Raw genomic sequence first — 25,372 nt, forward strand, 5'->3', positions numbered from 1 at the left:
ACTAATTGTTATACAAGACGCTCCGTTAAGAGACAGATATCAGATTAACCTTTCATGCTTAATAGACAACTTCCACAAGAATCTGCATTTTATAGCATGTTAAATGTAGCCTTCAGGCTCGCTGATACCCAGATCTGCCCTTCTGTCAGCTATTGAATAGCATAGAAAATCTGTTTGAAAAGGGAGTTAACATAAAGCAATATTGAAACAGCGTTGACAAAATCAAATTTATTATGTACAAAACATGGTACAATAAATATGGATATAAAAATATAACAAAAGACAAACATTTTCAAATAATAGTTTCATTGTGTTGTGGAGTTGAAGGCATCAATGCATGTCCAACATGTTTAACTCCTAATTTTATTGTGGGCTCACTGATGATAGCCCCAAAGGTTGGCCAGCTTTACAGCAATACTCTCATTTAAAAAGACAAATAAAGATCTAAACATTGAGGAAAAACAAGGCTGCTGCTCCTGGATGCCAATATTTAATATTTAAATTCACAAGATAACTTGGCCAATATCACCTGTTACTGTTACAATTAAATTGTATGTACAGTTTTTATTAGAGGAAAATAAACAGGAGCAAACTAATTGATGATAAAAACAGACTATTAAAATAATGCAGCCTTAGACAACAGGAATGACAGGCATATCAAACATTTGAGTCAAGTATCATTTAATGCATCTGCTTGCAGTACGAGAGCTAGCAATACAAATGTTCATGCGGTTCCACAGCGTTCTGCCATTCTCGTTATCACTAATTAACTAACATTCAGAACTTCTAAATCAAGCTACAGATGTCAATTTTCAGAAGAAAGAAAATTTGAAATGGTGGCGCAGTGGTTAGCGCTGCCGCGTCACGGCGCTGAGGACTCGGGTTCAATCCCGGCCCCGGGTCACTGTCCGTATGGAGTTTGCACATTCCCCCTGTGTCTGCGTGGGTCTTACCCCTACAACCCAAAGGTGTGCAGGGTAGGTGAATTGGCCATGCTAAATTGCACCTTAATTGAAAAAAATAATTAGGTAATCTGAATTTATTTTAAAAAAAGAAATAAAATTTGAACAGGGAACCAGAGCCTCAAATTACTTTGTAGGATGTTACTGGACCAGTTACCTTTCCAGCTAACCAAACCGCAAGGTGTTGCATAACATATGAGTAAAGGATAGTCAACTGTAATCAATGTCCACCTCGGAGAACAAAGTGATCTTCAAAGCTTCTTCCAGCTAATCTGCCAGATTCAGGCAAGTCATCTGAAAGCAAATAAAATCTACGCTTAACGACATTGAAAAAGGAACAACAATATGGGTAGGGATAGGAGTGACAAGATAAAAATAGTAAGTAGTCTTACAACACCAGGTTAAAGTCCAACAGGTTTGTTTTGAATCACTAGCTTTCAGAGCACTGCTCCTTCCTGAAATTTGTGCTGTATTTCAAAAGTATTTCAGTTAGGTGCAAAGTTACTGTTCAAAGACATTGACAGAACTTTTACTTTTGAAATGACTATTCAACTTATTTAATTACATTAAAATGGTTGAAAAGCTGTTTTCTATTTTGTGTAATGATTTGGATCATGCTATGTCAATTTCTTCATAGAATGTTTGTTTTTATTAAGGACATAATTCTTTTATATAAATTTAGAGTACCCAATTATTTTGTTTCCAATTAAGGGGCAATTTGCCCTGAGGAAGGAGCACTGCTCCGAAAGCTAGTGATTCGAAACAAACCTGTTGGACTTTAACCTGGTGTTGTAAGACTTCTTATTGTGCTCACCCCAGTCCAACGCCGGCATCTCCACATCAAGATAAAAATAGTAATCAAAAAAGTGTTACAGGTGTTGCAATTTTAAACTATGACAGATATAATTACTGATGGGCACTTTGAACCATAATCATAGAATTTACAGTGCAGGAGACCATTCGGCCCATCGAGTTTGCACCAGCCCTTGGAAAGAGCTCCTACCCAAGCCCACACCTCCACCCTATCCCTGTAAGCCAGCAACCACACCAACCTTTTTGAACACTAAGGGCAATTTATCATGGCCAATCCACCTAACCTGCACATCTTTGGACTGTGGGAGGAGACCGGAGCACCCACGCAGACATGGGGAGAACGTGCAGACTCCGTACAGAAATGACCCAAGCCGGGAATCGAACCTGGGACCCTGGAGCTGTGAAGCAACTGTGCTAACCACTGTGCTCCCGTGCTCCCAATTTGCAACGCATTAATAAGAAACAGAAAATTGATTTGGGAAATACATTTTAGAACGGTTCTTTAGTTAAAAATGTTCAAGTGTATGTTTTTATCTTGCTGAGTTTCAGAATTAAGTCACACAGCATTGAAATCGTGCGCAGTGCAACACATTTCCAGTTCATTTTCAAACTGCCTACCTGGGCTTCGTTTATCGTTTGGTTGCTTTAAGGTCATTTTCTTTATATTAGGCATAGTTGCACCTTTAATCAGAGATTTAACTCCATCTTCTTTGCTCTCATTTACAAAGTGAGCTAGGATTCCATACAGTAGAGGCCTTTAAGCAGAAAAATAAATAAACACAGGTCAAAAATTAGTTTAGTAGTGATTAAATACATTTGTAACATAACCACCTTTAAATTAGTGATTAAAACAATCAGACCGACTAGATATGACATTCATGACAAAATTAGCCCTCCGTATCTATAAAGTACTCTACCTTTCTGAAACATTTTGTATAAGCTTTCAGAAGCTTGAGCAGTATTTCAAGTCAACAAATCTTAGAGGATTGAATGGTTACTTCATAGAAAATCTTTGATGTCCTTTACCATGTCATGTTTCTGCATCAGGTATGTAGAGGAGATTGACAGGTTTTTGAACAGATTTATAGTTAACTCCTCTGGTCAATATTTTTGAGAAAAGGTTAATTTAAATGCATACCTAATGCTGACATGTATTTACCTCGTAATTACAGTTTATAAATTGCATCAATAAATTCCACGCAGCAAAATAAATATATCAAGAAAATTATTGAAGTAACAGTTTTTTGGGGGGAGGCTAATACATTTCAAAACACTTCCCCAGTTTTATTTAATTAATTAATTTTTAACATTTAGATTACCCAATTCATTTGTTCCAATTCAGGGGCAATTTCACATGGCCAATCCACCTAGCCTGCACATCTCTGGGTTGTGGGGGCGAAATCCACGCAAACATGGGGAGAATGTGCAAACTCCACATGGACAGTGACCAGAGCTGGGATCGAACATGGAACCTCGGCGCCGTGAGGCTACAGGTCTAACCCACTGCACCACAGTGCTGCCCACTTCACCAGTTTTAAAGCATCCATTGATTCATCCCTTTGTTCAGATACTAACATTGAGATCACGGTGAAGAGTTATATGTTTAATAATATTTGGACACTGGTAAAATTAAAACCAAAAAGTAAAGCACGCAACCCATTGTAAAAATGTTATGTTAGTTAAACAATAAAAATAAGGATTTGCTTACACAGTTTTTGTGCTTGAATCTTCAATTACATTCAGCTCGTTCACTAGAAACTGTCTGTCTAAGGGTATCTCAGGTTGGCCAGCTTCTGTGTGGAAAAGTTTACTGTGAAACCTCTGTAATGATCATATTTATTGCAATTCCTCCTCTAGACAGATGCATAAGCTACTTTATGCACCTTTGAGCAATTACAGGTTCTGAATATGCTCTGTAATTGAAAACAATCTTATTTAAAACTTACTAAAATAGATTATCGCTAAAAAGCATTACGCAGATTATGTAATTGGGTCATAATTTATTAATATTCTTCAAAGTGTTTTTCTTTTACAAGTTATGAGAGTGAAGAACTTTTTCTGCTGCAAATGTTACTTAAACCAATGGTGAAACTCAGATTTTAGACTTCGTGTTGAGCCAACGGCCACAGAATTCAAAAAGGCCCCAAAATTTTGGGGAGGATTAACCTGTGCATATTGCTTCTGATGCAGGCACCACACAAACCTTGTGCAGTTTTGTCTTCTGGGCTTGAGTTGCATGAGGTTGTTGTCCCAAGGCTATCTGCAGGCAACCATGCTTATAGCTACTGGTGTAGCACTGCGTAGGAGCACTAGGACAGGCAAAGACACACAGAAGACAGGCACCGAAACTATGTAGAAATTAGTTGACTTTTGTATGGAATACTAGATGATTTGGGATGTATGTTTTCTGGTGACTTTTATTTCAATATTGTGGCCACAATTCAAAAAGGCCCCAAAATGCTATAATATAGTCAGTATCAGAGGGAAGGCAAGGTGAAGGATCATTGCTGAATGGGGAATTGAGGTTGTATTCACTGGCCAAATAAGCCCAGAGCACAGAGCACCTTTCGAGCCAGGCTGTATTAGATGCCTCCTCAGCTCCTCACCGTATACCTGGTGGTAAGGGCACACCTTCATGACGACACGGTTGTGTAAGATACAGCAGACAATATTCTGGAGTACTGCAGGGAAGCATAGTTTAAGCATCCTAATGATCTGCTCGATGTCATTTTGTGTGACAACATGGCTCTTGTTATACGCATACTGTGCACATGTGGGTTGTGTACCGAAGTCATGAGCCAGCTGTTTGGTGGATTCCTCTTGTTGCCCATTAGTCATCCTCTGGTTTCTCGTGATGCCTCAAATCCTCATGATGCAGCAGACTGATGCAGAATAAAGGTGTGATTGCTAGCAGGATAATGGGCACTAATCTGCATGATGCTAAGCATGGCCACACACCAGTTGGACATTGTGGGAGCGAACAGTTTACGGTTCTGATACATCTTTGAATTTGCAGTTGGCAGTGGCAAAGCGACTTGTGTAAAGTCAATGTCTCCTTGCAGCATGAGGAGCAACATGCTCATTCCACCTGCTTTTCTCTACAGAGAATGGAATGTACACTCTTCACTACATAGAGCGCAAGTGACCTCTGTTATACAATGCTGAATGACAAACTGCAAGCTGTTGGAGATGCCACCTGCTCTAGTCTAGAAGAAACCAACATGAAGTTCAAGGCCACAATCGCCTTTACAGACACTGGTAACGTCACACATCATGCTGAGGCTGCAGGTCTGCCTGGAAAGGTGTCACGATTTTGGTGGGCACTTCCATGGTAAAACAGAGATGTCACATTTACTGTTCCTCACTGAGGTGGAGATGGGAGAATTGTTCCCTGAAGTCCCTGGGTAGATAAGGTCCATTCTCTTGTGGCGACCCCTTCTTCTTTTTCCAAACAGCTCATCCTCATCAACTCATTTTTTCAGTCATTCTGCAATGAGGATAGATTCTAAAGACCCCATGACTGGGCAGTGGTGAGGGCAGACCCAAGATCTTCACCATGTGTCACATCACATTCTGTAGACTTCAACAACTTTAAAGAGCAGTACAAAACTCCAAACACATCTAAATCACCATTTATTTATTACTTATTTAACAGATAGTTGAAATCAATCAGCAAATAATCTGAAAGTGCTTGATAAACTTGTTAAGTAGTGTTCGGGGGAAATCTCTCCTGGTGCTTAATGCATGTTCAGCTGTGGGAGTTCAAGAGGAGGTTATGGTTGGGACATTCGGGTCAGAAATGGCACAGCTAGAGTCAAGCCCACATTACACACTGACTGATGTCAGGATCTGACTAATCTGCATAAATGCAGCACATGCTCTCAGCACCTTCACTAATGACCCCCAAAATACAATCTGGCCCAGCCAGCACAAGTGCAGATATCATTTGGATCTGAAATGGCACCTATCATGCCAAAAGTACTACACAACAAAATTTTGCGGCCAAAAATGAGGTGCAAATGACATTTAAGAAGGGAAGAAAAAGGCAAAAAACATTCTTGGGGTGGTATACCGCCCACCAAACTGCAGTGGGAATATTGGGAATAGCATTACACAGGAAATCAGAGGTGCATGGGTTAAAGGAACATCTGTGATTATGGATGACTTCAATCTGCATATAGACTGGGGGAGTCAAATTAGTTAGGTACAATAGATGAGGAATTTCTGGAGTGGATACAGAATGGTTTTCTGGACCAATACGTTGAGGAATCAAGAAGGAACAGGCCATCGTGGACTGGGTGTTGTGCAATAAGAAAGGATCAGTTGGCAATCTAGTTGTGAGAGAACCCTCGAGGATGGGTGACCGTAATATGATAGAATTCTTTACCAAGATGGATAATGAGGTACTTGATTCTGTGCCCAGGGTCCTGAACCTCAATAAAGCTAATTATGATGGTATGAGGCATGAGCTGGCTATGCTGGACTGGGAAACATTATTGAAAGGAACGAATAGGTGAACTCCAAAAGTTGCTTGGCGCAAGAGTAGAAAGGGAACTGTGGCAAAACCATGGCTTATGAGGGAAATTAGCACTAGTATTAGATTCAAAGAAGAAACATACAAATTAGCAAGAAAAAGCAATAGAACAGTTTAAAATTCAGCAAAGGCAGGCCAAGAGATTGATTAAGAAGGGGAAAATGAAATATGAAAGTAAGCTAGCGGGGAGCATAAAAACTGACTGTAAATGTTTCTCTAGGTATGTAAACAGAAGAAAGTTGATAAAAACGAATGTAGGCCCCTTACAGTCAGAAACAGGGGAATTCTTAACGGAACAAAGAAATGGCTGAGGAACTAAATTCATATTTTGTCTCTGTATTCACAAAGGAAGACATGAATAATGTCTTGAATAATACAGGGGCTGGTTTAGCTCAGTGGGCTAGACAGCTGGTTTGTGATGCAGGACAAGGCCAGCAGCGCGGGTTCAATTCCCGTACTAGCTGAGAATTCTGAATTCTCCCTCTGTGTACCCGAACAGGCGCTGGAATGTGGCGACTAGGGGCTTTTCACAGTAACTTTATTGCAGTGTTAATGTAAGCCTACTTGCGACAATAAAGATTATTTATTTATGAATTAGAAGTTCTGAAAAACACAAGTTTGAGTGAGAAGCTGAAGGAAATTAGTATTAAAGAAATAGTTTTGGGGAAATTAATGGGATTGAAGGGGGATAGATCTCCAGGGCCTGATAATCTTCATCCCAGAGTATTTAAGGATGTGGTTTATTTAGACTTTCAGGTCTTTCAACGGGGTCTCACATAGCAGATTACTATGTAAAGTTAAAGTGAATGAGATTACGGGTAGTATCTGGAGATGGATAGAAATCTGGTTGGCAGGCAGGAAGCAAAAAATTTGGAATACTTGGGTCTTTATCCGATTGGCAAGCAGTGACTAGTGGGGTACCGCATGTGCGAGGACCTAACTGTTCACATTATATATTAATGATTTTGATGAGGGAACTAAATGTATTCTCTCCAAATTTGCAGATGATACAAAGTTGGGTGGGAGGGTGAGCTGTGAGGAGGATGCAGAGATCCTTCAGCAGGATTTAGACAGGCTGAGTGAGTGGGCACATGCAGTAAAATGTGGATAAATGGGAGGTTATCTGCTTCGGTAGCAAAAATAGGAAGGCAGATTATTATTTGAATGGTAAATTGAGAGAGGTGGATACTCAGCGAGACCTTGGTGTCGTTGTGCCCCAGTTGCTGAAACTAAGCGCGCAAAGCCAGCGACTGGGAGAAGATGGCTAGCGAGGATTCTGGCGGTAAACATCCCGGCGGTGAGTGTAGGGGGATCCCTTGGTAGTTCCCACAGTCTGCTTTGCCTCCTTTCTTTAAAGACGGTGGCGAAGATGTCATCCCTGAGGCCAGCAGGAATTTCCTCTCTGTCCCGATTTTCAGCAGCAGATGGAGAAGATGGGTAATATCTTCTTCTCCAGGTTTGAAAATCTCTGCAGGTATCACGTCCACTCCAATGGCTTTGCCATTCGTCATGTGTTTAATGGTGGCTTCGACTTCGTCCATGCTTGGTGGGTGGGGTCTCTCAAAGGTTCTGTCCTTGCTCTGCACTGGCTTGAGGCCTTGGGTATTGGGTCCATATATTGTCTTGGTGGCACTGAAGATGTCCCGGGTGTCATGCTTGTCAGCAAGGAGTTGCAGCTCCTTCGCTTTCTTAGCCCACCACTGGCTCTTGCTTTCCCTAGTTCTTCCTTGTACCTCCGCCGTGCTAATTGATGAACTCTGCTCTTTGCCTTTCTTGTTATGTCGTTTTGCCAGGCGCAGAGAGCTTGCCTCTCCTTGTCGATGAGGTCTTAGACGATGTGGCCATCGCACAAGTCTTGGTGTTTTCCAGGTTTTGTAACCAATGGTTTCTTCACAGCTTGAGATGATGTCTGTCTTCAGTTCTTTCCAGTTTTCCTCCACTCCATTAGAATGGACACTTTGGAAATTTTGGAGAAGACATTGTTGGATGTTCACCAGCATGCTTGGCTCTTGAAGGTGCTCAACATTGTTCTTTTTTCTGAGCTGTTTCTTCACCTGCCGCAGTTTCTCGTGGAGCTTGATGAAGTTGAATGAACCAGTTAGATTTCTTGTATATAGGTAAAAAACCAACAGCTCCACTTTTATTACCAGGTTTAAAAGAGAAAAAAAGTTCAATTTAAATTCACAAACTACCATGATGGGATTTCTTAATCATATCGGATTGTGCAGGTTTTTGGATTACTAATTAGTGTAGTGTTACAATCCCAGTCAATGTTATAACTGGATGGGAAGATTCCAGAATAGAACCCTGACTCAAAAGACCGTAACTTTTTAAAAATAAAATGTGGAGGAACAGAGTCACAGGACATCTAATTAGTTTTAGCAACAAGAAAAAACATTTAAACATGAAAAGTTGGATTGTTATACAATACTCCCTTACTTCCCCCTTAGCTTGACAAATACACACAGACTTAAAGATTAACATGGGTTACAAAGTGGCTGGTTTAGCACAGGACTAAAGAGCTGGCTTTTAAAGCAGACCAAGGCAGGCCAGCAGCACGGTTCAATTCCCATACCAGCCTCCCCGAACAGGCGCCAGAATGTGGCGACTAGGGGCTTTTAACAGTAACTTCATTTGAAGCCTACTTGTGACAATAAGCAATTTTCATTTCATTTCAAGTACTTCTTAAACTACAATGGTCTCATTAACACACAAAGTCTCTTTTAAACACACAAGATGACTACGGTCAAAAACGCACTCCGCTCTGAACCCAAGTTAGTGGTTTTCTCCTCAGAATCTCCCCAGCTAATTGTCGCATGAGAGTTTCCAAACTCCACTCCCAAAAAAATGCTTTTAAATTTCTCTCATAATAATACTTTCCCTTGACGGTTTGCATTCCAAAATTCAGTCCAGGTTTTACAAATCACACTTTCAAACTAAGTTTTTGCTCCACTTTTAACAGTGAATCCTGTCCAGGATTTCACTCCAACACCTTTAGGATTTCTTTATCTTGACTGCTGTGCAAAGTGTTCACAACAGCTTTAACTCTTAATGCCCAGACTCTATTAAAATGGCATCAAACGTTTCATCTACCTCTGAAGTCTGCTGTCCCAGTTGAAATCTAGTTACTGCAATTGTCGCTTTAACTCAGAACATGTTGTTTACTCTTCCTTGAATTCGTCTGAACAATAACTTGGTATCTGTTCACTTAACACCAGTTGTCTTAAACATTCTTTCTGTCCCAATCCCCTGGTTATCTGAACTGTAATTTGTTCTTTATGAAGCCTGCCACTTTGCAGCTCCCATCCTGTCCAGTCTTTCTTCTGGCAGAGTTGAGATATGTTCACTCCCCAAGATACCCTATCCAACTGTTCTCAAATTACCTAAACTTAAGCTTTTGACCTTACAAGGACTTCCAGTTGCTAAGCAATGGCCATATTTATTCTTCATACCATAGTCCTCTCTAAGTACAACAGAAACAGTGGGAGCTTAACCAACCCGCACACATACAAACACATCTGTCCGGTATTAACCCAACTATAGATTTTACCCTTCCAGGCACAGAAACATTAAATTAAACACACCTGAAACTATACCTTATTTCTAACATTTACCAACACAAATATAAATCCCTTAAAACTACCTTTGTTTTCCCATCAGCAGAAACATAACCATTATGTTAGATATATCCTAACAAGGGGCAGCACGGTGGCACAGTGGTTAGCAATGCTGTCTCACAGCGCCGAGGACCCGGGTTCAATCCCGGGTCACTGTCGGTGTGGATTTTTCACATTCTCCCCATATCTACATGGGTACCACCCCCACAACCAAAGATGTGCAGGGTAGTTGGCTTGGCCACTCTAAATTACCCCTTAATTGGGGAAAAGAGATAACTGGGTACTCTAAATGTATTTATTTTTTAAAGTTATATATATTCCAACATAAGCACTAACTACAGTATCCCAGTTATTAGTTTTCACTTTAATACTGTAATTTCATGGAGGTGAAACCAAAACCTGGTCATAATAGACATAACCTCATATTGGAAACAAGCACCAGAGTCCTTAAACAGTGACCTTCAAGAAATCACAGTAATGCCCAAGGAATGGGAATGATAGAAGTACTGCAGCTGTAATATACATGCACGCCCATTTTTAAAAGGAACAAGGCACCAAACAAAAAGTTACTCGTTTTCAAGTTTATTGAACATCAAATATTTGTTTTAGATTGAATTACATATCTTCAAGAAATCAGTCAAAATATTTTCCAGTTGTGCACTGAAAGGCTCCCAAGAAGTTTTGTATAAGCAGGAAAAAAAAAGCACTTAACTATGTCAGCATTCAAAGACAGCATTAATTTATAATATATATTTTAAAAATTTGTTCATGGGATGTGCTGTTCATCGCTGGCTGGGCCAGCATTTATTGCCCACCCCGAAAGTATGTAAGCGTCAATCACATTTGCTGTGGATCTGGAGTCACATGTAGGCCTGACCAGGTAAGGATGACAGATTTCCTTCCCTAAACAACATTAGTGAACCAGATGGGGTTTTCTTAACGACAATGGTTTCATAATCACCTTGTAGACTTTTGATTCCAGATTTTTATTGAATTCAAATTTCACCATCTGCCATGATGGGATTTGAACCTGGGTCCCCAGAGTATGATTTTGGGTCTCTGGATTACTAGTCCAGCGATAATACCACGACACCACTGCCTCTCCATATGTTATTTTTTGTTTGACAATGCTAACTCATGTTAGAATGCAGTTCCATTGCTACAGGCATCTCTGCAGCATTTCACCCAAGTGAACATTTTCCAAATGTGAAATAAGACAGGAATAGTCACAGTTGCGTTGCAACCTATTCTCACCAGTTCAGCTATTTGGCCTGCATTTTCCCTCCCTAAACCAGCAATATTAACTGCAGTGAACCCGCTGCTGAACTTCTAAGAGTAACTAAATTAGCACAGGTCAGGAATCAAATAGACGCGTGGTTCTAACTCCACCAAATGAGGCACTGGAACTGGTTATTTTTCCCATGTAGCATTCTTTCCAATATTGCAAGTATATTTGGATCATCCATGTATACATTGAATTTTAGGTACATAAATGCCCAGTGATTTTTTTAACTGCAAATTCTATATGCTGAGTAACTACTCGGCACTTGGAAGATTAAAGGACTGGGATGTTGGGATTTGATTTTACTTGTGAACTCAAAATTAAATATCCTCCCAACACCAATCATGGCTAAAAATATATTACATGCATTTTACATAATGAAGTTTATAGCGGCAAGAAATAGAATGTACAATGCCAATTAAATTTTACTAATGTAGTGCCTGAGAATGATCTGCATTATTTTAAACTGAAGCGTTTTGAGCTGAAAACTTGATTGATTGAATCAACTTAAATGTACAGCTTACTACAAACTCTGAGCCCGAGACAGTGCCGGTAAACATTCATTTAAAGTAATCTTCTCAGGACATATGTATGTTTTGTGCTACTATTGTTTCATACTGGCTGTACATACCTGCTGTCAGCACTGATGCAGCGTACTTATATTTATTAAACTCAAGATATTCACGGATAAGTTCATTAATAAGGAGATTTTCATGGGAGAGTGGTGGTCGTGGTTCACTCTGATCGTCAAGGGCACTAAAAACCTCTGCTCGAATTCGGGCTTTCAGTTGGCCCAGCACACCTCTCTTTTCCAAGGTCTCTTTCAGAACTATAAACCAAAAGAGAATCTTTTTTTAAAAATTGACTTTCTGAATGCTTGCAGATGCATCAGGTAATACAATTAATGAACTAGGTGCACTTACATAATACATCAAGAAAATTGTAGCATTAAACAGAATTATTTAAAACACACCTGGTGTCTTCCTCGAAATAACTGGCAGCAACTGACAGACTTAATTAACCTTTTAATTTCTGATTAATAGCATTATTCTGATAAAACACACAAATATATCTGCTTTCACGTGATCGGAGCAAGCTTGGAGGGCCGAAGGGCCTGTTCCTGTGCTGTATTGTTCTTTGACATTGAATGACAAAATCATAATACAGTGACAAACAACCTGCATAACCTGAATGCCACTTTGCCAGAACTGGCCAAGCAGGTACCGCAGGGGTCGGTGCTCGGACCTCAGCTATTCACAATATATATTAATGATTTAGATGAAGGAACAAAATGTAATATCTCCAAATTTGCAGATGATACCAAGTTGGGTGGGAGGGTGAGCTGTGAGGAGAATACAGAGATCCTTCAGTGTGATTTGGACAAGTTGAGTGAGTGGGTAAATGAATGGCAGATGTGGTATAATTTGGATAAATGCGACGTTATCCACTTTCGTAGCAAAAATAAGAAGGGAGACTATTATCTGAATGGCCATAAGTTAGGAGAGGGGAATGTGCAATGAAACCTGGATCTCCTCGTGCACCAGTCACTAAAGGTAAGCATGCAGGCAAATGGTATGTTGGCCTTCCTTGCGAGCCGATTAGAGTACAGGAGTAGGGATGACTTGCTGCAATTATACAGGGCGTTGGTGAGGCCACACCTGGAATATTGTGTACAATTTTGGTCTCCTTATCTGAGGAGGGATATTCTTGCTCTAGAGGGAGTGCAGCACTGGTTTACCAGACTGATTCCTGGGATGACGGGACTGACGTATGAGGAGAGCAATATTTAGAAAACAGCTAGGCAAGACATTTAGTTATTGTATATCTCAATGAGCCATGGTTCATTATACAAATGTTGTAGCTGCCATTTAAAATTGATACCTAATTTTCAAATGGTGAATAAACTGCACTAAATTATACTGCACTACTCAATAGTTCAGGGAAAATCAGGCTCTGTTGGGAGGTCAGGATAGAACACTGGTACCTAGTCTTTATACACTCAAACATTTATTGAAAGAGTTATAGGTTGCATATTGTGCGCATCCAATTAACAAATCTGCTCAGACAACTTAACCACCTTAGTACAAAAATGCAACCAGATACAGGATAGAATACGGAGAATGGGTGCAAGTTAAGACACATAATAGACATAGAAATGGTTACGGCTATTTCATAAATGTTCAAACCATCAGATGGTAATGGGCAAAGGGATACTGTGTGGGCTGCATTGCCAGACTGTTCTGCATAAAACTGGGCAAGCAAGAATACGTTCTCCCCCATTCCCTCCCCAAGGCTTTGTTGAAGCTTCAGCTGGACTATTGTATATTTTTGGTTTCCTTTTCCACAAGAACGGCATTTTGACCTGAAGTAGTCACTGGTAAGGGCAGCATTCATGATCCCTGGCCTAATTGCACTGCATGAACTCACCAAGATTCCTTAGACAGCACCTTCCAAACCCACGACCACTGCCATCTAGAAGGACAAGAGCAGCAGATATCTGGGATCCCACTACCTGGAGGTCCCCCTCCAAGACACTCACTACACTGACTTGGAAGTACATTGCCCTTCATTCACTGTCGCTGGGTCAAATTCCTGGAGCTCCCTTCCCAACAGCACTGTGGGTGTACCTACACCTCAGAGACTGCAGCGGTCAAGAAGAAAACTCACCACCTGAAGTTCTGAAGGGCAACTAGGGATGGACAAATGGCCTAACCTATGACGCCAACATCCCATAAATGTTTTAAAATTAGTTTGAATCTGAATCAGGATTTAAATTGAAGGGCTCTGACAATCCAAATTTTCAATGACAGATTAACCCATCTGTCCCCATTGGGCAGCACGGTAGCATTGTGGATAGCACAAATGCTTCACAGCTCCAGGGTCCCAGGTTCGATTCCGGCTTGGGTCACTGTCTGTGCGGAGTCTGCACATCCTCCCCGTGTGTGCGTGGGTTTCCTCCGGGTGCTCCGGTTTCCTCCCACAGTCCAAAGATGTGCAGGTTAGGTGGATTGGCTATGCTAAATTGCCCATAGTGGCCAAAATTGCCCTTAGTGTTGGGTGGGGTTACTGGGTTATGGGGATAGGGTGGAGGTGTGGACCTTGGGTAGGGTGCTCTTTCCAAGAGCCGGTGCAGACTCGATGGGCCCAATGGCCTCCTTCTGCACTGTATTCTATGATTCTATGATCTCACCCACAATGTTTGGAAGGCACACCTGATTTTCCCAATAATAAGTAGTTAAATCGAGAAAATTGAACAGGGGATTTTAAAAAAGGAATTCCATGAATGCTGGAACTATGAAATCATACAGAAATGTAACATATAGCAGGCCAGCTGGCAGAAGGTGAATTAATGTAAAGATTGAAATGTCAGATGCATTGTCCTTTAACAGAATGATGGACTGGACAAAATGACAACTTTGAATAGAATAATGACAAAAAAATACAGATGACTGTAAAGTGCATTTGGTGTGGAAACAAAAGCTGAAAGTGACTAATGTTTTTGTGGACAAGTCTTCACTAACTTGCCATCCAATGTAGAGCAATAGTCAACCAAACCAATAGATGTTTCATTGACAAAGAGTCATCCAGACTTGTACAGTTTGCTCCCTTCTCTCTCCTCAGGTGCTGTCAGACCTGCTGCGATTGTCCAGTATTTTCTGTTTTTGTTTCAGATTTCAGCATCCACAATAATTTGCTTTTCCCTCTTTGAAGACATCAACTGATCTACTGTGCATTTAGAAGCATAGAATCCCTACACTGTAGGAGGCCGTTCGGCCCACCGGGTCTGCACCAACCCTCTGAAAGAGGACCTCACATAGGCCCACTCCCCTGCCCTATCTCCGTAACCCCACCTAACCTGCATATCCATTGACACTAAGGGGCAATTTAGCATAGCCAATTCACCTAACCTACACTTATTTGGACTGTGGGAGAAAACTGGAGCACCCAGGGGAAAACCACACAGACACAGGGAGAAAGTGCAAACTCCACAAAGACAGTGACCCGAGGCCAGAGTTGAAACCGGGTCCCTGGCACCGTGAGGTTGCATTTCCTGACCATTTTTCTGTTATTTCCAACAGTGACTGGACCTGACAGCAATCTTGCACAAGTGAAACCAATGACCTCTTCCTTCTATTGCCAGCAGCGCGGGTTCAATTCCCATACCGGCCTCCCCAAATAGGTGCCGGAATGTGGCGACTAGGGGCTTTTCACAGTAACTTTATTGAATCCTACTTGTGACAATAAGCTATTATTATGTTTGCTGCTTCACATTGGCTCCTCTAACTGTGCGTTTTTGTGCATCTCCAATTTCCTAACCCCTCTCTAAACATCTCTCGTCCTAAGACTTCATTAAATCTTACTTCTTTGACCACACTCTTGGTCACGTGTCCTCATATCACCTAATATAGCTCAGTGTTAAATTTTGCTTCATAACACTTCCTGAGGCACCATAGGACATGATACAGGTGCTATATCGATGAAACCAGTTGGAAAAGCTGGTGGCAGCAGCTTCGGTGCTGCAACGTAGAATGATGAAATTAGTGTCAGGTGAGGCTCAGTCAGTAGCACAGGATACTGGGCTCAAGTCCCACTCCAGGACTCGAGCGCCAAGAATCAAAGCGGAGACTCCAGTGCAGTCCCAAACAAAGACTTACACTGTTGAGGGGTTTCCACTGATTAAACTGGGAAGGCAGGCTTAAAGAACTCAATCCAGCCATCGACAAAACATTAATGCTCGTACATGTGACAAATTACATGCTAAACAGGCAGCACGGTAACACAGTGGTTAGCACTGTTGCTTCACAGCGCCAGGGTCTCGGGTTCAATTCCCGGCTTGGGTCACTGTCTGTGCGGAGTCTGCACGTTCTCCCCGTGTCTGCGTGGGTTTCCTCTGGGCGCTCCGGTTTCCTTCCACAAGTCCCGAAAGACGTGCCCGTTAGGTGAATTGGACATTCTGAATTCTCCCTCTTTGTACCCAAACAGGTGCCGGAGTGTGGCGACTAGAGACTTTTCACAGTAACTTCATTGCAGTGTTTATGTAAGCCTACTTTGTGACAACAATAAAGATTATTCATTTGAATAAATGAGCAGCACTGAGAGGAGGGGTGCTGCACTGTCAGTAGTGCCGTCCTTCCTGTGGGTGGATGCAAGGGCCCCATGGCACCATATCCATGCGGAGCGGGAGGGTGTTATCCAATATTACCCCTCCAATCTGGGCCATCACCATCACACTGCTGTTTGTGGGATCTTGCCGTGCACACACTGGCTGCCGCCTTTCCTTCTCTGCAACAGTCACCCATGCTTCAAAAAAGTGCCTTGTTGGCCGAAGGGAACACTCTGCCCGGCCAGCGGCGCCCGCATCCCGCAAATTGCGGCATTTAAAATAAAAAGGCGCCACACAAATGCAAGTCTTTCCCACTTTCGTTGCGCGCGCTCCCCTCCCCCACCAACCGAGCCGCCCGCCCGGGAATCTGCAGCAGCTTCGCCCGCAGGGCCTGCGGGTAGGCGGGCCGCCGGGGCTGAGGGAGAGGGGGGCCTGAGGGAGCCGGGCCTGAGGGAGAGGCCGGGGATGAGGGGATCCGCGGGCACCTACCGCCCTTCAGCTCGCTAACGGTCGCCATTCCCGCCTGGCGGCCACGTGACTGCGCCCCACACACCCGGATGTGCGGCCGCTGCCATGGTAACGGCGGCACCACCCGGCTGGGCCCAAAGCGCTCAGACAGCCGGCTGGCAATCTCCTCAAAACCATGTTAAACCGCTCAATTATTCCTTTTGGGGGTGGATTTGGCAATGTTGGAATCAGCTGGAGCCCTGGGGGGAGGTTTACAGTCCCATTTAGGGTTAACCACCCTCCTCGGTGAGGGACGGCACGGTGCCACAGTGAGGGACGGCACGGTGCCACAGTGAGGGGGCCGCACGGTGCCATAGTGAGGGGGCATCACGGTGCCACAGTGAGGGGCATCACGGTGCCACAGTGAGGGGGCATCACGGTGCCACAGTGAGGGGGCATCACGGTGCCACAGTGAGGGGGCATCACGGTGCCACAGTGAGGGGGCCGCACGGTGCCACAGTGAGGGGGAATCACGGTGCCACAGTGAGGGGGCATCACGGTGCCACAGTGAGGGGGCATCACGGTGCCACAGTGAGGGGGCATCACGGTGCCACAGTGAGGGGGCCGCACGGTGCCACAGTGAGGGGGAATCACGGTGCCACAGTGAGGGGGCCGCACGGTGCCACAGTGAGGGGCATCACGGTGCCACAGTGAGGGGGCATCACGGTGCCATAGTGAGGGGGCCGCACGGTGCCACAGTGAGGGGGCATCACGGTGCCACAGTGAGGGGCATCACGGTGCCATAGTGAGGGGGCATCACGGTGCCACAGTGAGGGGGCCGCACGGTGCCACAGTGAGGGGGAATCACGGTGCCACAGTGAGGGGGCCGCACGGTGCCACAGTGAGGGGGCCGCACGGTGCCACAGTGAGGGGGCATCACGGTGCCACAGTGAGGGGGCCGCACGGTGCCACAGTGAGGGGGCCGCACGGTGCCACAGTGAGGGGGCATCACGGTGCCATAGTGAGGGGGCATCACGGTGCCACAGTGAGGGGGCCGCACGGTGCCACAGTGAGGGGGCCGCACGGTGCCACAGTGAGGGGGCATCACGGTGCCACAGTGAGGGACGGCACGGTGCCACAGTGAGGGGGCCGCACGGTGCCACAGTGAGGGGGCATCACGGTGCCACAGTGAGGGGGCATCACGGTGCCACAGTGAGGGGGCCGCACGGTGCCACAGTGAGGGGGAATCACGGTGCCACAGTGAGGGGGCCGCACGGTGCCACAGTGAGGGGCATCACGGTGCCACAGTGAGGGGGCATCACGGTGCCATAGTGAGGGGGCCGCACGGTGCCACAGTGAGGGGGCATCACGGTGCCACAGTGAGGGGCATCACGGTGCCATAGTGAGGGGGCATCACGGTGCCACAGTGAGGGGGCCGCACGGTGCCACAGTGAGGGGGAATCACGGTGCCACAGTGAGGGGGCCGCACGGTGCCACAGTGAGGGGGCCGCACGGTGCCACAGTGAGGGGGCATCACGGTGCCACAGTGAGGGGGCCGCACGGTGCCACAGTGAGGGGGCCGCACGGTGCCACAGTGAGGGGGCATCACGGTGCCACAGTGAGGGGGCATCACGGTGCCACAGTGAGGGGGCCGCACGGTGCCACAGTGAGGGGGCCGCACGGTGCCACAGTGAGGGGGCATCACGGTGCCACAGTGAGGGGGCCGCACGGTGCCACAGTGAGGGGGCCGCACGGTGCCATAGTGAGGGGGCATCACGGTGCCACAGTGAGGGGGCATCACGGTGCCACAGTGAGGGGGCATCACGGTGCCACAGTGAGGGGGCCGCACGGTGCCACAGTGAGGGGGAATCACGGTGCCACAGTGAGGGGGCCGCACGGTGCCACAGTGAGGGGCATCACGGTGCCACAGTGAGGGGGCATCACGGTGCCATAGTGAGGGGGCCGCACGGTGCCACAGTGAGGGGGCATCACGGTGCCACAGTGAGGGGCATCACGGTGCCATAGTGAGGGGGCATCACGGTGCCACAGTGAGGGGGCCGCACGGTGCCACAGTGAGGGGGAATCACGGTGCCACAGTGAGGGGGCCGCACGGTGCCACAGTGAGGGGGCATCACGGTGCCATAGTGAGGGGGCCGCACGGTGCCACAGTGAGGGGGCATCACGGTGCCACAGTGAGGGGGCCGCACGGTGCCACAGTGAGGGGGCATCACGGTGCCACAGTGAGGGGCATCACGGTGCTACAGTGAGGGGCATCACGGTGCCACAGTGAGGGGGCCGCACGGTGCCACAGTGAGGGGGCATCACGGTGCTACAGTGAGGGGCATCACGGTGCTACAGTGAGGGGCATCACGGTGCCACAGTGAGGGACGGCACGGTGCCACAGTGAGGGGGCCGCACGGTGCCACAGTGAGGGGGCATCACGGTGCCACAGTGAGGGGGCCGCACGGTGCCACAGTGAGGGGGCATCACGGTGCCACAGTGAGGGGCATCACGGTGACACAGTGAGGGGGCCGCACGGTGCCACAGTGAGGGGGCATCACGGTGCCACAGTGAGGGGGCCGCACGGTGCCACAGTGAGGGGCATCACGGTGCCACAGTGAGGGGGCATCACGGTGCCACAGTGAGGGGGCATCACGGTGCCACAGTGAGGGGGCATCACGGTGCCACAGTGAGGGGGCCGCACGGTGCCACAGTGAGGGGCATCACAGTGCCACAGTGAGGGGCATCACGCTGCCACAGTGAGGGGGCATCACGGTGCCACGGTGAGGGGCATCACGGTGCCACAGTGAGGGGGCCGCACGGTGCCACAGTGAGGGGCATCACGGTGCCACAGTGAGGGGCATCACGCTGCTACAGTGAGGGGGCATCACGGTGCCACGGTGAGGGGGCCGCACGGTGCCACAGTGAGGGGCATCACGGTGCCACAGTGAGGGGCATCACGCTGCCACAGTGAGGGGGCCGCACGGTGCTACAGTGAGGGGCATCACGGTGCCACAGTGAGGGGGCATCACGGTGCCACAGTGAGGGGGCATCACGGTGCCACAGTGAGGGGGCATCACGGTGCCACAGTGAGGGGGCATCACGGTGCCACAGTGAGGGGCATCACGGTGCCACAGTGAGGGGGCATCACGGTGCCACAGTGAGGGGGCATCACGGTGCCACAGTGAGGGGCATCACGGTGCCACAGTGAGGGGCATCACGGTGCCACAGTGAGGGGGCATCACGGTGCCACAGTGAGGGTGCATCACGGTGCCACAGTGAGGGGGCCGCACGGTGCCACAGTGAGGGGGCCGCACGGTGCCACGGTGAGGGGGCATCACGGTGCCACAGTGAGGGGGCATCACGGTGCCACAGTGAGGGGGCCGCACGGTGCTACAGTGAGGGGAGGCACGGTGCCACGGTGAGGGGGCATCACGGTGCCACAGTGAGGGGGCATCACGGTGCCACGGTGAGGGGGCCGCACGGTGCCACAGTGAGGGGCATCACGGTGCCACAGTGAGGGGCATCACGGTGCCACAGTGAGGGGGCCGCACGGTGCTACAGTGAGGGGCATCACGGTGCCACAGTGAGGGGGCATCACGGTGCCACAGTGAGGGGGCATCACGGTGCCACAGTGAGGGGCATCACGGTGCCACAGTGAGGGGCATCACGGTGCCACAGTGAGGGGGCCGCACGGTGCCACAGTGAGGGGCATCACGGTGCCACAGTGAGGGGGCATCACGGTGCCACAGTGAGGGGGCATCACGGTGCCACAGTGAGGGGGCATCACGGTGCCACAGTGAGGGGAGGCACGGTGCCACAGTGAGGGGAGGCACGGTGCCACAGTGAGGGGGAGGCACGGTGCCACGGTGAGGGGGCAGCACAGTGCCACAGTGATGGGTGCCATTGTGAGGGGCATCACAGTGCTACAGTGAGGGGTGGCATGGTGCCACAGTGAGGGGAGGCACAGTGCCACAGTGAGGGGAGGCACGGTGCCACAGTGAGGGGCATCACGGTGCCACAGTGAGGGGCAGCATGGCGGTACAGTGAGGGGTGGCACAGTGAGGGGCAGCACAGTGCCATGTTGAGGGCTGGCATGGTGGCACAGTGAGGGGCAGCGCGGCGGTAGTGAGGGGTGGCACAGTGAGGGGCGGCACGGTGCCACAGTAGTCAGCGGCAGTTCCTCACAGTGCCAGTGACCCGGGTTCAATTCAAGCCTCAGGTGACTGTGTGGAGTCTGCACGTTCTCCCCGTGTGTGCGTGGGTTTCCTCCGGGTGCTCCGATTTCCTCCCACAGTCCAAAGATGCGCAAGTCAGGTGGATTGGCCACCCTAAATTGCCCCCTTTGGGTCCAAAGATTTGTGGGCGATGGGATGGGCGGGTCCTAGGTAGGGTGCTGTTCCAGAGGGTTGCTGCAGACTCGAGGGGCTCAATGGCCTCCTGCACCGTGCGATTCTAAAGTTCCATTGTATGGTCCAGGACACTGCTGTGTGCGTAACCCTAGGGAATCATCAGGACGTTAAAAGAGATTTGTTAGGGCAGCACAGTGGCACAGTGGTTAGCACTGCAGTCTCACGGCGCCGAGGTCCCAGGTTCGATCCCGGCTCTGGGTCACTGTCCGTGTGGAGTTTGCACATTCTCCCCGTGTCTGCGTGGGTTTCGCCCCCACAACCCAAAGATGTGCAAGGTAGGTGGATTGGCCACGCTAAATTGCCCCTTAATTGGGAAAATGAATTGGGTACTCTAAACTTTAAAAAAAAGAGATTTGTTTTTTTGGGTTATTTTATTTGTAAATTTCTCTTTACCAGATGTAAAAATATTGAAAATGGGGGAAAAGGGGGCTGTTTGGCTGACAGTTCAGCATCAGGACACCGTGAAAACTAACAATAGTTTTGAGAAGACCAAAGGGTAAACCCTGTTTGTCATATCCTGGGCCAGACTGAAGCCTATGGAGTCAGGGATCTGTTTTTCCCAGACGTGTTTGGAGGATGCACACTCCGGTATAAAGCCACTCACCCGCAGGAGTAGCTTTGACTAAAGGCTCTGTAAGAAATCTTCAATAAACCTTCTGTTTATCCTGCACCCGGATGTGGACTCCTTCCTTTGTGGGTGGTTACAATACTGTTGTTGTAGTACTAACACACGCCTCTGAGTGTCACCAATAAGATGCCAAATAACAAGTTCTCAAATTAAAGCTGAATACTTGGAGGAAGGCTTCGCCAAGTTCTACGTCAAGGGCTCTGTTTACCCATCAACCCTTTGTTTACTGAGCTACATTGGCTCTGAAAGAGCAACAACTTGATTTTAAAATGCTCACTGTTGCTTTCAAATCCCTCCAGGGCCTCGCTCCTCTCCATCTCTGGGAACTCCTCCGATTGCACATGACCCTCTGAGATATCTGTGCGATGCTAACTCTAACCTCTTAGCACTCCAGGGTTTACCATTGGCCATGCCTTCAGCAGTCTCAGCCTATGCACTTCCTAATAAACAACTAAAAGCTAGTGCCAGCAGAGACTTCTGAAACAAGGCTGGCTGCCTTCTCCGCCCAGAAATGGTGCGTGACTATAGAAGCCAGCTATTTTCTATAGGTATAAGATAGCTATTTAGCAATAAACCCCAAGTCTATTAAATACCATTTTAAAACTCACTCATAACCTCAGGTCATTTCAAAATACACATTCAGCATTTCAAAACATAGCTTCAACAGAACACAGAAACAGATAGATTAAAACAGCATTCTTATTCAGCTAACAAATACATTTGCAAGACAAAGTGACCAAGGACAGGGCAGGCTCCATGGCAACAGCACAGTAACCTAAAGGCGCTAATGTCCTCAGCAAGAATCCAGTTCAAGCAGCTTGCGATAAGGAAGCCGAATCGCATTCCATAGCTCATACAAGAATACATTTAAGTTAATGTTGCCTATTAATGAGTGACAGCTAACCCTCAAATCAAACTCATTTGATGTTAATCCATACCAATTAGAATTACATTGGGGTATAGCTAGATGGCTAAAGACTGTTATGATTTGGTATAACCGTGAAGGATTTTCAGCCATCTTTCGCTCTCTTTCCAGAATCAATCTATACTTTGACTTAACTATTCGCTGTCTCTCTGTTTTTCATATTTCACTTTCTGACTTTGACTTTTGAAGTTATTGCGAGCTGTTTGCCTAAACAAGAAAATCATTTCTATGATTGTTTGAAAGTTGAATTGTCTACAGCTTGCCTCTCTGTGAGTCCGATGTTAGCTGGACTTATTGGAGAATAAGACTTTAAATGATTCTCAATTGTAAATGTGATAAAGCCAGGGGGGTCCAACGAGCTTCTTAAAAGTCCTTTATTTCAGCAACAGCATCATACATACACAGGGCCCGGTTCCCTTTTACCGGGTCCTCATTTCTTTTTAGCTGGCTCTACAGCTGCTTGCCTTTTATGCTAGTGCTGGGTTAACTCAGTCCAATTGAACACGGGGAACAATCATCCCCAGGTGGATGAGTCCTGTGCAGGTTATTACACCCCCCCCCCCCAAAAGCCCGAAATCTCTCACAAGGACGGCCATTTAGGAGGAGTGGATAGGAGAGGACCAAACGGGTGCAAACCCCACAGTGACCAGACAACAAACCTAAAAAAAAAAAATTGGTTTGGATAAGGTTCTACCGAACGGGGAAGCAGGACGGGCAGGCGTGTACTCCACCAAGCATTACGTCCGGCCCAACACCCTCACCAGTCACACAGGGGGCGAAGCTGCCAACAGCCGAACCCGGGGACGGCGCACGCCACATCATCAGACCCATCAACCCAAGGCCCAATCGGCGTGGCATATCTTCCAGCCACAGAGGGAACGGGGGGGGGGGGGGGGGGGGGAGACATCAGACAACGTCCACCTCAACGTCCCGCAACTCCCAAACTCCCCTTAATTTTTAATATTGGGCACTCTAAATTCTACCCCAAAAAATAAAACACCTACCAAAATGCCCAGGGAGCTGTCGCCCCGACATTCTTACAGCACACAGGCAAATAAACACACAGCGCAAATAAAAACACAGCAGGGTTCCGTGCCAGCTTCCACAGGACCAGAAGTCACGTATGGAATGTCCAGTCAACTCCACACCAGAGTCTGCAGGCACAAAACCTGCAGTCGTACAATAACTGTCAGGTTGCAGGCAAAACTTCACTGTTGCAAATCCCACAGTCCAAGCTGCCGCAGAACAGTCTTCCAAACACAACGCTGCTCTCACGACCAGAATGACGTTCCAAAACGGCGGCGGCAACTCGAGAACGGACTCCCTGGTGGACCGCTCTGCCAGCATCAGGAAACAACAGCAGACAGAGACGGACGAAACGCTACGCGACCCACACCAGAATGATACCGCATCTGGTACTGCCGGACACATCAGACTCCAGATCACTCCCAGCGGACACACTTCACAAGCCGGCAGCAACCAAAAAATCTCGACCCAGCTCTCGCCTTCCATGACATTAGAGGCTCTAAAAAAAACCCACAGAATCAAACTCGGTACCGTAGTCCACTCTTTTTAAAAAACAATTACCGGGAGGATAGCTCAGCCGAACAAGCAGCACGCCGACAGCTCCAATTCATCCTCGTCGCCAATGCGATAAAGCCAGGGGAGTCCAACGAGCTTCTTAAAAGTCCTTTATTTCAGCAACAGCATCATACATACACAGGGCCCGGTTCCCTTTCACCGGGTCCTCATTCCTTTTTAGCTGGCTCTACAGCTGCCTGCCTTTTATGCTAGTGCTGGGTTAACTCAGTCCCCAGGTGGATGAGTCCTGTGCAGGTTATTACAGTAAACAATAGAGACAAATAAAGCAGATTCTTATTTGCACCTGAGAAGTTTTAACTTAAATTTCTACTGAGTTTTGGTGATCGCAAAGTGCTTCTAAAACCGCATTGTAGATCTAACAGTGACACGGGGAGATCTGAAGGGGAAGCAAGTATTTACAAGGCAAGGAGAAATAAATAAGTTAACTTTTGGGTTAATCTTTGCTAAGGTGCACCTTGTAACAGAATCTATGTTTTACTTTTAAAACTCCCTGAAAATTGATTGCCAATTTCTATCACATAACACAAAATTTGATGCACTTCCTGGTGTTGCAGCTGCAGGAGACACTGATTAAGCTTTTTCTTAGCGCTGTAATTACCCTGTGACATTTTACCTGGCTTCAAAAATGGCCATGCACAGTAACAACTTAAGCCAGAAGTGAAGGTGAATATAGTTCACAAGAGAAGATACTTCTTCATGCATATGGAAGATCTCATTGATTTGACGTCAGTTCCATGTATTAACAGCTACGTTATTCAAAGATGTATGAAGTATTTCAATGATACATATTTTTTAAAAAAATTTGTTCATGGGACGTGGGCGACACCTGCATTTATTGCCCATTCCTAATTTCTATGAGGGGGCAGTTAAGAGTCAACAAACAAAGAACAAAGAACAAAGAAATGTACAGCACAGGAACAGGCCCTTCGGCCCTCCAAGCCCGTGCCGACCATGCTGCCCGACTAAACTACAATCTTCCACACTTCCTGGGTCCGTATCCCTCTATTCCCATCCTATTCATGTATTTGTCAAGATGCCCCTTAAAT

General features: G+C 46.9%; 1 protein-coding gene across 4 annotated transcripts; it reads right to left on the reverse strand.

Annotated features, from left to right (window-relative positions):
* Nucleotides 1–213: 213 nt before the first annotated feature.
* cep20 (centrosomal protein 20) lies at nucleotides 214–24,279 on the reverse strand. Of its 4 annotated transcripts, none has more exons than XM_072481849.1 (5): nucleotides 23,729–24,279; nucleotides 11,840–12,037; nucleotides 3,484–3,565; nucleotides 2,394–2,530; nucleotides 214–1,256 (listed from the first exon to the last, which is right to left on the reverse strand). In XM_072481849.1, exons 1-5 carry the CDS (start codon nucleotides 24,234–24,236, stop codon nucleotides 1,183–1,185), a joined length of 999 nt encoding a protein of 332 aa, XP_072337950.1. In that variant the 5' UTR covers nucleotides 24,237–24,279; the 3' UTR covers nucleotides 214–1,182. The 4 variants fall into 4 exon arrangements, with proteins under 4 accessions (XP_072337950.1, XP_072337949.1, XP_072337951.1 ...); XM_072481848.1 differs by having other exon boundaries at nucleotides 3,484–3,568; nucleotides 23,729–24,272; XM_072481850.1 differs by lacking the exon at nucleotides 23,729–24,279 and adding an exon at nucleotides 16,802–16,879 and having other exon boundaries at nucleotides 3,484–3,568.
* Between the last annotated feature and the right edge of the window lie 1,093 nt (nucleotides 24,280–25,372).

The sequence above is a fragment of the Scyliorhinus torazame genome, chromosome 17 (assembly GCF_047496885.1).
Source record: "Scyliorhinus torazame isolate Kashiwa2021f chromosome 17, sScyTor2.1, whole genome shotgun sequence".
NCBI lineage: Eukaryota > Metazoa > Chordata > Chondrichthyes > Carcharhiniformes > Scyliorhinidae > Scyliorhinus > Scyliorhinus torazame.